At 45.2% G+C, this 16,900-nt stretch overlaps 1 protein-coding gene across 1 annotated transcript in view; it reads right to left on the reverse strand.

The window, feature by feature from the left end:
• Positions 1-16,900, reverse strand: part of LOC135212523 (low-density lipoprotein receptor-related protein 2-like) — a 569,062-nt gene that overhangs the window by 17,814 nt on the left and 534,348 nt on the right. Inside the window, exons 42-47 of the mRNA XM_064246044.1 lie at positions 16,074-16,257; positions 4,363-4,582; positions 2,832-3,992; positions 2,298-2,456; positions 1,431-1,570; positions 1,128-1,284 (exon numbers count right to left, since the gene is read on the reverse strand). Of these exons, the coding sequence (XP_064102114.1) occupies positions 1,128-1,284; positions 1,431-1,570; positions 2,298-2,456; positions 2,832-3,992; positions 4,363-4,582; positions 16,074-16,257 (2,021 nt within the window). The remainder of the gene's footprint in view (positions 1-1,127; positions 1,285-1,430; positions 1,571-2,297; positions 2,457-2,831; positions 3,993-4,362; positions 4,583-16,073; positions 16,258-16,900) is intronic.

The following is a 16,900-nucleotide window of genomic DNA, read 5'->3' on the forward strand; positions in this document are numbered from 1 at the left end:
CTTTCTACTACAAGTATCCATTAGGCTGTATCTAAAAACCTGACAATCTTCAAAACCTTGATTTTGTGAGTATGTTGTATACAATAAAAGACATATTAGATAATTCTACAATTGTACATTAAAGGTATATGTAATGTAAAGGAGAAGGCTAAGGAGGCTCTTCTGAGAGCCCATGACCATGTAATAAGAAGAGAGGAAGAGGAACCAATCAAGAGAGCTAAGAAAATGCCAGTGATGAGGAGGAGTGTGGGGTGTCTACAGATCAGATGGATGGATGTGGTGAGGAGGGATATGGGTGAGGTGGGACTGGGGGAAGTTACTGGTTGAAGAGTTTTTCTATTATACTGTAGCCTGAATACTTTGTTTAAATGAAAATACAGCATCCTATTTATATGGAACTACTGATTACAGTCTGTTTCCTTAAGATTTTCCTTATACGTAATCCCTTTTCTTGTAGTTGTCTTTGGTGAAAAAAAGCTGCAAAATACTTTGGAAGACAGGCAACCTTAATAATACAAGAATGGGAAAAATAAGTTAAGTTTGAAAATTGTTGTGGAAGTGGCTAAGGATGGCAATTCACAGGTTGAAGCATGGCAGTATGTACATATACAGTGGCACCTTAATGTAATGGACCTCAACTGCAGCTGTCCTGATTTGAAAACATCCTCTGAGCAGGATTTTTATCAAGGCAGAATAGGAGAGTTACTCATGAAGTTTTTCTGTGCCAATATGAAGAAAATTTTCCTTGCGTTTAAGAAAAAAAAGCAATAATACGACTGGTTTTCATAGATTTATGGTAAAAGAAAAAAGCTGTTTTGTTTAGTTAAATACACACTTCATATATTAAGAAAAACTTTTGACTAACTCCCATGACTCTACAAACTTGCTTTGGTGGTATACTGTTAAACTAATTTACAATAAGATAAAATATAAGGACTGTTTATATTATTAGTGAAACAACTAGCTATCATAACTGATTTCTAACAGGATGCTTTATGTGAAAATATAAAGTACTGTATACTGTAAGTATGACGGCATGTTCAAACAGCAATTATGACTCATAAAAAAGACTATACGAGTAGAAATTATATACAATATACAAAATCAATGTTTTGGACAACACTCACTTTCTCCAGCCATCAGTGCAGTTCTGCTGTCTACAAAGGAATGCTGGTTCATCAGAATGGTCGCCACAATCATTATCTAAATCACAATACCACTGCTTTGAAATACACTTGCCGTTCTTGCAAGAAAATTCGGTCTCCTCATTACACTTTCTCCTGACTGAAATATTGAATAAAACAAATATAAAAGTAAAAAAAATAAAGGAAAAAAGTAAAAGTCATGTAAGTAATGTCATATTAAAAAGAATTTTCTCAACAGTGTTCAATATTAGAAACACACCACAAAGATGAAGTTAAGACACTTACCACATTCGTCTCCTTCATCAGAACCATCTGAGCAATCTTTATCACCATCACATTTCCAAGCAATGTTGATGCACTTGCCTGTTGACTTACACTTGAATTCTAACAATGTACACTCTAGATGACAATCCTTTTCATCCGATCTGTATAAAGAGCCAAAAAACATTCTAAATTTTATCCGATCTGTATAAGAAGCCAAAAAACTTTCTAAATTCTACTAAGTGCACAATATAAATAATGAAGTTACAGATGAGCGTATAACGTAGATGAAAGGACAATATCCACACAATACTAATGCTTTACAAAAATTATCCAGTGAATAAAGACTAGAATTCACAATAAAAAGGCTCAAGCTTTACCTGGACACTTTTAAACTATATTTTCATGTTCCTTCATGAATACCAGTAATTTTCTACTAAGGTGGTCCAAAAACTAAACTAGATGTGTTGCCAAGGGTTTGACATCAATATGACCTAACAGACAACAAATAACACTTTGTGTGGTAGGAAAATGTCATAAAAGTAAACTAGATATATTGCAAATGGTTTAAAATCAATATGCCCTAACAGAAGAAAACAAATGTAGTTTTGAATGGCAGAAAAATTCCTAAAATTTTATTTTACTGGCATTTACAATGGTAGAGCATTATCATTTACAGAAAATATAATTTATAAAATGTTACAATAACACTTGGAAGTGATCTATATACTGTCAATTTAAACAAAAGGTAGTACTCTAAAACTGAGAAAATCACAAAGATCCTGAATTAAAACCAATCTTCCCAGTAACTCAAATGACCTACGCTTTTAATAAAAGTTCCTGTGTATAATGGGGGTGAATTAACAATTTTCTATAAACAAAATACTATACCCATCAGGACAATCATTCTGTCCATCGCAGAGCTGTGTAGCAGCAGCACAACCATTACCATCCTCACACTGGAACTGTCCTGCACGACATTTTCGCGGGGGACAAATGTCACCGGGTGGCTCATCAGTCCCATCAGCGCAGTCTTTTTCACCATCACATCTGAAATTTTACATAGAAAAGGTTAACTTATCATAGAATATACCTCCCTGTAAGGGGTAATGCCTAATATGTGCCCTGACTGGTGCAATGTAGATAACACAATAGCGCTTTTGAGCATCAAGTTAACAGTACTTACTCGAGTTACAGCACCGCAAGCACTGTTAAAGTACCGTTAACAGCGAAAAACTGACTTATAACAGAAAACAACTAAAAGCGCAGCACTGGAACACGTCCCCGCCATAAGTCATGGACGCACTATACCATATATTTTAAATCTTCAAATTATAATAATTCAAGTACTTTGCTATACAATCTAAAGCTTGCTAGAGTATCTATTGATGATATTTAACAATTTTAAAAGATCACTGCACTTACCTCCAATATTTTGGAATACATTTGTCATCAGCACCTGCACAGCGGAATTGGCCTTTTGTACAATTTGCAATACAAGTTTTGTTATTTTTTTCTAAGTAAAACTGATCTGGGCAGGCACAGCTATATCCAACTGTTCCATTTTCTCTAGGAGATAACAAACACAAATGGGAGCAACCTCCATTGTTATCACCACATGGATTATCATAAGGTAGCTGACGTAAAGGATGATAAATCTGAATATCATATGGGCGGTGAGTTGTGTTTCGTAGAGCCTGGAATCCTTCACCAGTAAATTTGTTTGCTTTCAACACTGCCTTTAGGTTCCAATCAGTCCAGTACATATAATCATCAAATACTGAGATAGCAAAGACATGAGGCACACGTGACCCTCTCATTACTTCATGACGGTTTTTGCCATCCAGATCAGCATAAGCAATGTAATCAAGATGAGCATCAGCCCAATATATTCGATCTGCAAAGTAGTCAAAAGTGAGAGCATTGGGCCATATTACTTTATCTTCAAAGCCAAGAACACGAGAGAAGTTTGAGCCATCCATACCAATACGGCCAATGTAAGTCTGTAAGTGCCAATCTGTGAAGTAAACGTACCCAATACCAGGATGAACTGCTACTGCTCTTGGATCATTTATGCTATCTGCTTTTAATGTTCTGCGATTAGTACCATTCAACTCTGCTACATCTAGTTGTTTGCTATGTCTATCTAGCCAGTAAATTTTTCTTCCTATCCAATCAACTGCAAGACCCTCTAGTCCATGGCTATCATGTTTAATGACTTCCTCTTTTTCACTCCCATTTATTTTAGCTCGATAGATTGTTTTTGCTGTCACATCAGCAAAATATATCATTTCTTCCTTGTCATCAAAGTCTAGGGCTACAACATTTCTCAAATCCTGATGCATAAGCATGTATGTGGAGCCATCTGTCGTTAGCCTCCTGACATAATATTTATTTGTGAAGAATACCCAAGGTGGTGTGCTGTCAGTTCTTTTACATGTGTGGCCATCTGGCTCACGTTCATAATATTTTTCATCACATTTACAATTGTAAGACCCAGGTGTATTGAAGCATTTCTGTGAGCAAACTCCAGGCGTTTCTACACATTCATTTATATCTTCGCAGGCTCTTTTGTCACGCATTAATCTGCAAAGTAAAACAAAAATTTTACCATGTAAATTTAACATACATAATGTATATGTAATATGCACCAAACTAATTGTAATGATACACACCATGAGAGGCCTTTTAGTAATCATGTTTCCTTTTAACCTATCTACTCAGGTTCACTAATTACCTACTCAAGTTATATTCAAGTCCTAAATAATTACCTACTCAAGTTATATTCAAGTCCTAAATAATCATCACAATGTTCTGGAAAGAAGTCAGAACTTTACCTTCATAACACATTAAAATAAAATACCTCCCATCTCCAGCACAAATTACCTAAATTGTACTAAGTTAAAAAAAAATATACAGATAACTAAAGGTAATATGAATAACTAAAATTACTTACTTGTAACCTTGGTTGCAAGCACATTCAAAGCCAATTAATGTATTGATACATTTGTGACCACACTGATGCAGCTCAACCTTTGCACATTCATCCACATTACAATGTAGAGGTTCATCAGAATCATCGCTGCAGTCGCTAACTTTATTGCATACAATATTCATTTGTATGCACTTTCCATCACCACACTGGAATTCTCCAGGCTGACATTTCTTTTCCGGCTCTGCAAAAAAAAAAAAAAAAGATAGAAAGGTTTAATTCTTCAAGCACAAAATCCTCAGGGAAAACTACATAGTACATTAATAATTACATGAAATTATAAAATGACAATTTGTCGAAAATTGCATTTTTCCTAACTATACAAACCTGAGGTCCTTTAACAATAGGAAGTAGCTAGCGGCAGCTGGAACGGTCGTAAGCTTCGAACAAGGGGAGAACGGTAGTTAACTGCTTGTCCGATCGTCGCGCGGCGGTAAACAAATCACTTTTGCTTTTGGCCCATGCAAAATACGCAGAGTGAGGGGTGGCATGAGGAGGGACCTATAGGTTAAAGGACCTCAGGTTTGTATAGTTAGGAAAAATGCAATTTTCGACAAATTGTCATTTGTTCCGATACGTAATACAAACCCTCGGTCCTTTAACAATAGGAAGACTCACTTCTTGGTGGGAGGAATCTGAGTCTTTTTTGATGAACAGACTGGTGTTCGTCCATCCCTGGAATGCCTCCCTGGTCGTAAGAGCGAGGGAGGGATCCAAGCCTCTGTCCGATTGATCGGGGTGTGCACCGCAGTATCAATGGTCAGACCTCTGGGCCGAGTACTAAGAGAGAGGCAAGCGTATCTCTTTGTACCAGCATTGTAAGAACTTTTTCCTTTACATGAGCAAATGTAAAGTAATGGGTTTGTCTCATGTTGGCATCCACTTTCTCCCCCTTGTTGGAGAAAGTGGTGGATATTTACTCCTATCTCTAGTTAAAGAGATAGGATGGAGCTCTGTTGAATAGCTTACCTGCATCTGACTCCCTTCCAGCAAGGTAACGACCGTATCCCTCTGCCCACAGGTAGAGGTAGAAAAAGATGGTGAAGAGAAGCCAGTCACTCTCTCATTCACGCATTCATTCTCCCAGTCATACCAGGAATCGATGCTGTTTCTGCCTGCTCGGGTGCTGGGTAAGCTTACACAACGTGTTGAGCAGCCACCACAGGTCCCAAGGAAAAGGTATCCAAGGACTTGTGGGCAATATCCCGAAGGTAGAAGGACGTGAAGGTGGTCTGGTTGGCCCAGACACCTGCCTTCAGGACCTGCGCCACGGAGAAGTTCTTACGGAACGCTAAGGAGGGTCCGATACCTCTGACTTCGTGGGCTCTCGGACGGAGCGTACGGATGTCGTCGCTACCATCAGCTTCGTACGCTCTCCTGATCACCTCACGCAGCCAGAAAGAAAGCGTGTTCTTGGAGACTTCTTTCTTGGTAACCCAGTGCTAACGAAGAGGCGTCGACACTCAGGCCTGAGATGTCGAGTTCTCTTCAGATAGCGCCGTAGCGCCCTCACAGGACAAAGCAGCATCTCATCCGCATCGTTATCGGTGAAGTCCAGGAGGGAGGGGATCGTGAAAGACTCGAACCTGTCGTCAGGGATCGACGGATTCTGAGTCTTAGCTACGAAGTTCGGGACGAAATCGAGCGTCACAGATCCCCAGCCTCTGGTATGTTTTTAACATCATAAGAAAGGCCATGTAGTTCCCCTACTCTCTTCGCCGATGCCAGGGCCAGCAAGAAGAGGGTCTTGAGGGTCAGATCCCTGTCTGACGACTCTCGGAGTGGCTCGAAGGGTCTTCGAGTCAAACTCCTAAGTACGAGAGTCACATCCCACGCAGGGGGCCTGAGTTCCCTGGGTGGGCAAGACCTTTCGAAGCTCCTCATTAGCAAGGATATCTCGAACGAATTCGAGATGTCCAGTCCCCTCAGTTTTTAGGACGAGAGCCAGGGCGGCTCTATATCCCTTAACTGTGGGTACTGAGAGGAGCTTCTCTCGCGAAGAAACACGAGGAAATCCGCTACCTGCTGAAGAGTGGCTCTGAGAGGAGACAGACCCTGTCTACGACACCAACCACAGAAGACGGCCCACTTCCCCTGGTACACAGCTGCAGAGGACTGTCGGACGTGTCCATCCATCTACTGTTGCGCGCTACGAGAAAAGCCTCTCGTTCGCAAGAGATGGTGGATAACAGCCAGCCGTGAAGTTGAAGGGACTGGACTGCTTGGTGGTACCGTTCTACGTGTGGCTGGGCTAGAAGGTTGTGCCAAGTGGGTAGCTCTCTCGGTGCGTCCGCAAGAAGAGCCAGCAGGTCCGGATACCAAACGGCTTGTGGCCGTTTGGGAGCCACCAGGATCATTCTGAGATTGGGAGTGACCAGCGCTCGACTGATCACTTTCCGAATCAGACAGAAGGGAGGAAAGGCGTAAGCGAAGAGGTTGTCCCAGGGGTGTTGGAGAGCGTCCTCTGCAGCTGCCCATGGGTCCGGCACAGCTGAAAGAAAACCTGAAGTTTTCTGTTGTGCCGGGTGGCGAACAGGTCTACGACCGGTCGCCCCCACAGGTTGAAGAGCCTTTCCGCCACGTCTTGGTGTAGAGACCATTCGGTCCCTATCACCTGATCCCGACGGCTGAGCTTGTCTGCTACTACATTCCTCTTGCCTGGAATGTAGCGTGCTGACAGCTCTATCGAGTGAGCCATGGCCCACTCGTGCACCTGCACCGTCAACTGATGGAGCGGAAGAGACACTAGCCCCCCCTGCTTGTTGACATATGCCACTACTGTGGTGTTGTCGCACATCAACACCACTGAGTGTCCCACCAAGCGGTCCTGAAACTCTTGGAGAGCGTTGAACGCCGCCTTGAGTTCCAGGACATTGATGTGAAGGTGCTTCTCGTGATGGTCCCACACACCTGCAGTCAGCAACTCCTCCAGGTGTGCGCCCCATCCCTCGGTCGATGCGTCTGAGAACAGAAGCATCTCCGGGGGGGGAGTGCGTATGGGCACTCCTCTTAAGAGGTTCTTGTCGTCGAGCCACCAGGCTAGGTCCTGCCTCACCTTGTCCGTGATAGCCACGGGAAAGTAAGGAGGATCCTTGGCCTGAGACCAACTCTCCCTTAGCCTCCACTGGAGAGACCGCAGGTGAAGACGCCCGTGAGGGTGACTAACTTCTCTAGTGACGACAGATGGCCGATCACGACTTGCCATTGCTGTGCTGCCTGTTCCTGCCGAGACAGGAACCGGCCGGCTGCCTCCCTGAATTTGCTGATACGCAAGTCTACGGGAAAGACTTGCCCTGCTACCGTGTCTATCAGCATACCCAGGTACTTCATCTTCTGCTTGGGTTCGAGGTCGGACTTCTCGTAGTTTATCACGATCCCCAGATCGCGACAAAACTTGAGGAGTCGATCTCTGTCCTGTAGCAACTGCGAGCGGGAGCTCGCCAGGACTAGCCAATCGTCGAGATACCTCAGAAGACGTATCCCGTTCGAATGGGCCCAAGCCGACACCAGAGTGAACACTCGCGTGAACACCTGTGGGGCGGTTGAGAGACCGAAACAAAGTGCCCTGAATTGGTACACCGTCCCGTCGAAGATGAAGCGGAGGTACTTTCTGGAGGACTGATGGATGGGTATTTGAAAATACGCGTCCTTCAGGTCCACTGAAAGCATGAAATCGTTCCCCCTGATCGAGTCGAGCACTGAGCGTGCCGACTCCATCGTGAACCGCGTCGTGCGAACGAAGCGGTTCAGGGGAGAGAGGTCTATCACCGGACGCCAGCCCGCGATGCCTTCTCCACTAGGAAGAGGCGGCTGTAAAAGCCCGGTGACTGGTCCTCCACGATTTCTACAGCTCGTTTCGCCAGCATGGTCTTGATCTCCTGTCGAAAGAGCGTTGTCCTTTGCTGATCCCCGGACATAGGTCTGTAGATGGACCGGTTTGGAGATGAGGGGGGGCCGAGACTCGAAGGGTAGTAGATATCCCTCCCGAAGGACGTCTACTATCCAGTTCTCGGCGCCGTAGCGCTGCCAAGTCGCCCAATGGCTCGCTAGGCACCCCCCCACTTCCGGCAGCAGGTGAGGGGGAACGCCGTCCCTAGCGTTTCCCTCCTCATTTCGACTTCTTTCCAGCACCTCCTCGGGGAAAGGAGGGCTGGGAGGAGGGCTGGTTGCGGCCTCCTTTAGCAGAAGTTGAAACAACTGGAGTCTTCACACGGGGTTTGGACGGTGCAACCGTCTTCGCCGCCGTGGAAGCGCTAGCCAAGCTCTTTGGTTTGGCCGCAGTTACTCGAGATTGCCCAGAAACCTTCGAGACTGCCTGGTGGACTAAGCGGTCACTCTCGTCAGTGCGCCGCCGTTCCACCGCAGCGTCCACCATCTCTCCAGGAAAGAGAGCTGGGGAACTCCTAAGAGGTCCATTTCGTAGCCCGAGTGCCGCCTCACGCCCGGACCCCCTTGTCACTCGGGTAAGGACTGCGTCCCTACGTCGAAGAACCAAGTTGGCCCACAGGTTAGCAGTCTGATGGGCGAGGTAAGAGATTGCTCTTCCTCCAGACTGGCACAGTCTCCTGAAAGAAGCGTCGTCTTCGAGAGCAGAACTCCCAGAGCCGGCCCGCGCTACTTTGGATATTGTGAGGGACCACAAATCCAACCAGGAAACTGCCTGGAATGCTGCCATAGCGGTAGATTCCAGGGCAAGTGCCTCCTGCTGCGAGAACCATAGGTTCTCCGACAGGAGCTACTGCAGGGACACACCTGGAGTCAGCCTCGCTAACTCCGGGTTAACCTGTTTCGGCAGTATCGGGTCTTCCGAAGGCACGTAAAATCGCCTCTGCCGCTGTAGAGGAGGAGGAAGCAGCTTAGAGGACCGTCCGGATTTTTAGCGAGTCCTCCCGTCCTGAGACGAGATGCTCCACCTGATCCAGGACTGAGTCCGCAAGCTCTGATCGTGGCAACCCCATCATCATTTTGGGCTCCCTCTTGGGACCCCAAAATGATTCGAGCCGGGACGTGGGCTCTGCTGGTGGTAGCGGCGATCCTTCCGCAAGGTCATTATGCAGACGCATCAGCTTAATGACCTCTGTGAAGTTCCTCTGTATCTCAGGCGTTACAGCGTCTTGTGGAGTAGGACCGTCCAGTCCCTCCAGCAAGAGCATATCCCTCGATACTCCTCCTTCAGAAGGAGGAACAGCGACAGACCCCTGACGGTCGCCTCCAACTACTTGCGCGTACGTTCTGGTCGGTCCTAAGACCGTGCCTGAGCCGTACGGCGTCATAGCTGGGTCACGAGCGCGCACCTCTCGTGATCGCTCCTCGGTACCTCGCTCCTCCCGGTATAGCCCGAGGAGGTTGAAGGTACGGGAAGAGGCAGACCTGACGCTCCCCCCTCTTCGCTCGCTGGCAGGACCAGCGTGGCGTGGAGGGCTGCTGCTGATCGTCAACCCGCGGTGACGGTCGAGCAGCAGGCCTAGCCTTGCCGCTCGCCTGGGGCGATTGGCTCGGCTGAGAACGTCGAGACCGATCTCTAGCGTCAGGCGAGCTGCCGCTGGTCACCGTCTCCGCCCGGTCCCATCGGGAGCGGCGGACGGGTGACCTGCTAGGCTCTCTGTCGCGTCGAGACCGGCCAGCGCCCTCTCGGCGCGTCAAACCGCTGGTACCAGCCGTGGCTGGTACCGGCGGCCGTGGGGACTCCTTCCTCGCCTCAACCCGTGGCCGGTCAGCGACCGTCACGTCAGCCCGAGCAGCCAGTTGATCGCTGCGAGAGCGTCCACTGGCCTGGCGAGAGTCGTGTGCACGACTCTCGCCAGTCTTCTGCTCCGCGCCGCTGTCTTGACGGCGAGCGAGCTCGGGCGTCAAAACTTTGGCTGGACGGTCCTCTTTGGAAGAGCGTCCACTCGGTGCTTCTCGCGAACGAGAAGCGGCCGAGACGGAACCTGGTTTAGCGGCAGAACCGCTAGCACCAGGTGAGGACGCACCAGCCGAGGCTGGTGCACCTCTGGTCCCCGTCGACTTCTTCTTTGCAGAAGAAGCGACGGGCCCCCGTTCCCGAAGGAACAGGAGGAGGCCAGCAGAAGAGCTCCCCAGCTCGCCTGAGCGAGCCGGGCCCTTAGAAGATCCCGAAGGAGTCTTCTTAGGGGGGGAGGAGGCAGCCTTCTTCTTCTTCGGCTGTTTAGCCTTAGAAGTCGAAGGGGAAGGAGAGGCCAGCAGACGACGAAAGAAGACGATGAAGACGACGACGACACCTTCTTCCTCTTCCTCTTCTTCTTCGCCAGGCTCCGCAGAACAGACGTCAGGTCTTCCATCCAGGAGGGAGCCGGGGCAGTTGCCGAAGCAACAGGGCCCGACTGCACCTGTCCGGAAAGACCTGAGACTGTGACAGCAACACCAGCAGCAGGAACAACAGGAACAGGTCCGGGAACAGCAGGAACATCTGAAAGGGAATGTGCAGGCCGATCTGAAAGGGAAAGAGTAGCTGGAACGGCAACAGGTACGGCAGGCACGGCAGGTACCACGGGAGAGCCAGGTGTCCTGTCGGCAGTCACCGTCATCCGTGGCACTGGCGGCAGTCCAGGGGGGTACTCTTTGGGCAGCGGAAGTCCGGGGTCGGCAAAGGAAAAAAATCCAGGTGGTGGTGGCACCGTCCTCTTTGGCACGGCGACAATGGGTTTTTGTATAGCCACCGTGGGTGTCACCGACATTATATGGGGCGTATATACCAGATGTGGTGGCATCTCATACGCTGGTGTCGTTATTGTGGTAGTAGTGGTGGTCACCGCACCATGAGTGACCACCGCCGACCCCGCCAACCGCTGAAGCAACCCCTGGATGCTGGGCACTCCCTGCAGTCCCAGCGACTCCCACACCTGTCCCAAGTCGTCCTTCGCTGATGGCACACCTGCGGAAGCAATAGTCGGGTTAGTTGGAGGGGCTTCCTCGCGCCTGGGGGGCGAAACACCCCCCCCAGAGCGGACGGAAGACCCCGAGTACAGCTGTACGTCCGGGTAGCGGGCGCCCTCATCCACACTCGACGGATCGAGAGAGGAAAAGGACTCCGCTACCCCCCCCGCAGGGGAAGGCGCGAAACGTGGGGGCTGGCCGGGAGGCAGGAAAGAGGACGAAGTGTCCGTCACCAAAGGAGTCACTGGACTTTCCGATGACTTCTTGGCCGGCCTAAGTCTCTTCCTGCCCTCGTACAGCACCCACTGCGCCTCGGACCAATTCATACATGTAACACAAGGTTCGTTGCGGGAGCACTCTCGCCCCCGGCAACGAGTACAAACCTCGTGGGGGTCCACGTCAACGAATGACCTGAACCTCCACATCTACGCCCCTCCAGCCCGGGACACACTCTACGGGCGACTGGAGGGCGCGGTGAAATCTCCATTTCTTCCAATTCACTCATTGCAAGATCAATAGAATTGTAAAAGTACTTATAGTCACTCCTGATTTATACAGAAAGAGAGGCAAATACTCAAACTCAAAGCAAACGACAAAGCGGGCAGAGCGATGGCGAACACGTCCTTCCCACACACGGCCGAAAGCAAAAGTGATTTGTTTACCTCCCAGTCGCGCGGCGCGCGACGATCGGACAAGCAGTTAACTACCGTTCTCCCCTTGTTCGAAGCTTACGACCGTTCCAGCTGCCGCTAGCTACTTCCTATTGTTAAAGGTACCGAGGGTTTTGTATTACGTATCGGAACAAACATCATTGTGACTTGATGCACATACTACTGTCCAATGGATGAATATATGCCATTAACCCTTTCTATTAATTTTCAAAGCAAACATACAGAACATAATCAGTTCATTCATTGTATGACAGTAAGACACAATTAAGTTTCCTGACAAGTATTCAAAAGCATGAATTTTAAGACATTTTTTCATTACAAACCCATTACAGGCAGTCCCTGGTTATTGCTGGGGGGTTCTGTTCTTGGTGGGGTGCAGTTAAGCGAAAACTGCCATTAACTGAAACTCAGTGTTTTATGGTGGTTATTGCACTGATAAGTGGAATTTGATGCAACAGACAGAGGAGCAGTATCCATCAGTTTTGTGCTTCAGTTTATTGTGTTGTCTGGAACTAAGGCTACAAAACCCTGCTCAAAAAGCCTATACAGGTCCAGCCTATTGAATGCTCTTTAGCCCAGCTGACACCAGCAGTTTTTTTGGAAAGCTCTCTAAGACAATAACATACAGAACCCAAGGATCAAATCTCATCTCAGTAAGCTGGCACCCTGGAAGGCTGTATCTCAAGGGATGCCATATGAAGAGATGATACAGATAGCTGAGGAGGAGGGCAGTAAAGCTTGCTCATTGCAACTACTGATTATTATTATTAATAGGGCTTGGCTTTTCCAGACCTCTGAGTCTCAAGTAGACTCTTCTCGGGCTGGGCATAGAAAATCTTTGTATAGTGGACCCCCACCTATTCATGGCTCCAGATACACAACTTCACCTTTTCGTGGGTTTTTCTTTGGAACGTATATACATATACTCATTATTCAAAGAAATTTTGCCTATTCGTGGTATTTTTCATAGAGAAATATGACAAAGTATTTTTTGTGATAAAACTACTAAAATACTCGGGTATAGGCTTTTTGAGCAGGGTTTTTTGTGTTAGAACTATCAAAATAGGCAGTTATTAAGCATTTTTTGAGGGGTGTCATGTATTCGTGGATTTAGTTATTTGTGGGGGGTTGTGGTACACATCCCCCACGAATACCAGGTTTATAATGAACTGGAAACCAAGGAAGGGTTGAGTAAGATGCTCAAACTGTCAAAAGTAAGAAATAAAAGAACGAAGGGCATCATCCATATTAAGCAAATGAAAGATAGGAATGGTACAGTCATAAAAAAGGAAGAAGACATCCTGAAAAGATGGAAAGAGTATTTCGAGTAACTGCTAAATGAAGAAAATGAAAGACTTGTAAAAGAGGATGGACAAGTAAACATGGGAATGGTAATGGGGATCTCTAGGGATGAAGTGATACAAGCCTTAAAAATAATGAGGAATGAGAAGGCAACAGGACCTAACTTAATCCCAGTTGAAGTTTGGAAAGCCTTAGGAGAGGAAGGGGTAGACATCTTGTATGATCTGATGGTAAAAATGTCTGAACAGAAAAAGATATCAGAAGAATGGCGGAAAAGCATGTTGATACCTATATTTAAAGGTAAAGGTGATGTCCAGGAATGCAGTAATTATTGGGGTATCAAACTAATGTCTTACATGTTTAAGATTTTGGAAAGAATAATAGATGGCAGGCTAAGAGAGGAAGTGAGAATAGGGAAAGAAGTTAGGATTTATGGAGGGAAGCAGCACAATAGATGGAATATTTTGCATAAGGCAGCTGAAGGAGAAATTCAGAGAAAAACAAAGAGACCTGCATCTAGCATTCATAGACCTTGAAAGGCCCTATGACAGAGTGCCAGGGCAAGAAATATGGAGATATTTGAGGGAGAAGATGGTGCTAGAAAAGTATGTCAGAATTATTCAGATGTACAAGAATGTATATGAGTGAGAAGCAGTGTTGGAGAGACATGGATTTGAGATAGGAGTTGGATTACACCAGGGGTCAGCACTTAGCCCATTCATCTTCAACATCGTACTGGATGTAATGACCAAAGATGTTAGAGAAGCAGTGCCATGGTGCATATTATATGCAGACGACATTATGTTGTGTTCAGAGAGGAGGGAGGAGTTGGATGGGAGTTTGGAGAGGTGGAGAGTAGCGCTTGAGGAGAGAGGAATGAGAATAAGCAGATCAAAAACAGAATATGTGTGTTCCAGTATTACTGAGGATGGTGGAAATAGCATAAGATTGGATGGGAAAGAAATAAAGAGAGCACAGAGATTCAAGTACCTGGGGTTCATATTAGAGGATAGTGGAAGCATGGACCCAGAGGTGAAACATCGAATTCAGGCAGGATGAAATAACTAGAGGTCTGCATCAGGGGTCCTCTGTGACAAGAAGGTTCCTCTGATATTGAAGGGAAAGTTTCATAGAACGGTGGTCATACCAGCAATGTTGTATGGAACTGAAACAGCAAGTATGAGGAAAACAGAGGACAAGAAGATGGATGTAGCAGAAATGAGAATGTTGAGATGGGTGTCAGGAGCAACAAGGGAAGATAGGATTAGGAATGAGTATTCGGAGGATCGACAAAGGTAGATGAAATATAAAAGAAAATACAGGAGGGAAGGCTTCGATGGTATGGACACCTGTTGCGAAGAGAGGAACATCATGTTAAAAGACATATGAGGAAAATGGAAGTGCGGGGTAGAAGGAAGAAGCGAAGCCCAAGAAAGAGATGGTGTGATTGTGTAGGGGAAGATATGTTATGGAAAGGTATTGACGAGAACAATGCATAGGACGGAAATTGATGGAGACGTCTCATTCATAACGGCGACCCCATATAAAAATGGGTTAAAGCTGGGAAGGAGGAGAAGAAACTATAATGTTATATAACAGGAGAGGATAAAGTCATAAAGCAAAAAAATCCAGTACAATTACAATTGACAAAGTCATCATGTAATTACTGCCTTTCCTGGTGTTGAAGATGTACTCCAATTTTGATTAGCAAAATTTTAAAAACTAACATAAAAGTAGACTTACCTCATTACCATTTATCATTGACTTTTGTTTTGTTTGGTGAACTGCACACATTTGACTGTCTCAACACAATAGTAAATTGGATTCAGCAGCTAAAGCATATTCATTACTCAAGTTTTTCATCTTTGGTCTCTAGGATGCATGGTGACTGGAAACTCACTCAGTCATTCATTAATTAACCTCATATTACCAAGTCAATGATATTCACAAAACCTAAATACTATTACCCATGTAACAACATTAAGGATGAAAAAAATATTTAAAAAGACACTAACTAATGTCACTGCTGCAAAACAATACACAGAAAAAACATGTTTATAGAAAATGACATCATAATTACTTATAAGCAGTTCTTCAAGGTTTAGCTACATCCTTTCTTCAAGGCTTAGCACATCCTTAACAAAACCTTGGGTAGAATAGTAATAGCATTAGTTACACTTCAGTGGGCACCAAAAAGAGCGAAAGACCCAGTGGTTGGATGAAAACTATGAGGTGGGAGGCCAGAAATAATAAAGATTTGTGGAAGTGAAATCACAGGCAAAACATAAGTGATTACATTTCACACAGGCCAACTGCATCATATGGTAGTGATAATAATAATATGATGAAGAGTTCTCCATAAAGAAGTAGACAACTGGCCTGGTATCGCAAACTAACTGTTTAGAAGAAGAGGTCTATGGAAAACTGATAACCTGCAAAAAGTTTTCAGACACAAAAAAAAGTGATGTACACAACTGATGGAAACCTAAAACATGAAGTGGTAACAAGCACTGTGGGCTACCACACTTATTCTGTTTTCAAGGCAGTGTGTTTGAACATGTGAAGATCACCAATGTGGGCTGCATATAAATTCTGGGTTTGCAATGGAAATAGAGTTACATAAAATAAAACATGAAATAAAAAATATCAGCAAAACAAGATTAAGTGAAATAAAATATCAGCAAGATAAATGAAGAAAATTCATAAAAAAATACCATTGTCTTTATCACACATCAAACTTTGCTAACATTTATTAGGTACACAATCAGGAGACAACAAAATAACAGTGGCTTCTCCAGTATTACTTACCACATCCAACTTCATCAGAATTATCACCACAGTCATCCTCCCCATCGCAATGGTATGATTTGCGAATGCATTTTCCACTTTTACAGTTGAACTCATCAGCAGTGCAAAGGCGATACTTCTTATTACACTCCACGCCTTCATCAGACCCATCCCCACAATCGTTGTCAAAATCACACACCCAATCCTTGAAGCAACATTTTCAATTAGATTACATGCTGACTATAATATATAAATACAATTTTCTATAACATCATTCACAATAACAGGGAGATCTGTAACTACACGCACCCACATATAGTACTTTGTTTATCGAACATGTTTCTATACTGACTAACAATAGATTCAACTAAAGGTAGTATCCATTCCTTACAATATGTAAAATAGTACTGTACATAAAGGTTCTATTAGAATGTGTTTTTCCTGATAGTACACAAACAATGTAATCTGTAAACTAGTCAGCCTTTGTGGATACTACTAGTAAAAAGACCTATTCCTCAAGGTTTCAAATGAAAAATGACACAACCTTTTATATATTATCCTTATCATCATTATAAATCAGTTCAAAACTACTGAGTCACAATTAAAGATTCTCAGGGGGTTCTCCTGAAGAATTTCTTTAAAACTAAGTAGGTGAAATTTGGAGCAATATTAAGTTATAGAAGTTGGGTAGTAAGTGGGAAAAGACTGACGGGAGCAGATGGAATGTAAAGGCAGAAAGCAATGTAGCTTTTGCTCAAGGGATGCAATACTCCCAAAGTGGGAAATACAATATAATCTATATTCAGTATAAATTTTTTATATCACAATATCATTTACATCACTAAAAG

This window comes from Macrobrachium nipponense, chromosome 41 (genome assembly GCF_015104395.2).
Source record: "Macrobrachium nipponense isolate FS-2020 chromosome 41, ASM1510439v2, whole genome shotgun sequence".
In the NCBI taxonomy this organism is placed as follows: domain Eukaryota; kingdom Metazoa; phylum Arthropoda; class Malacostraca; order Decapoda; family Palaemonidae; genus Macrobrachium; species Macrobrachium nipponense.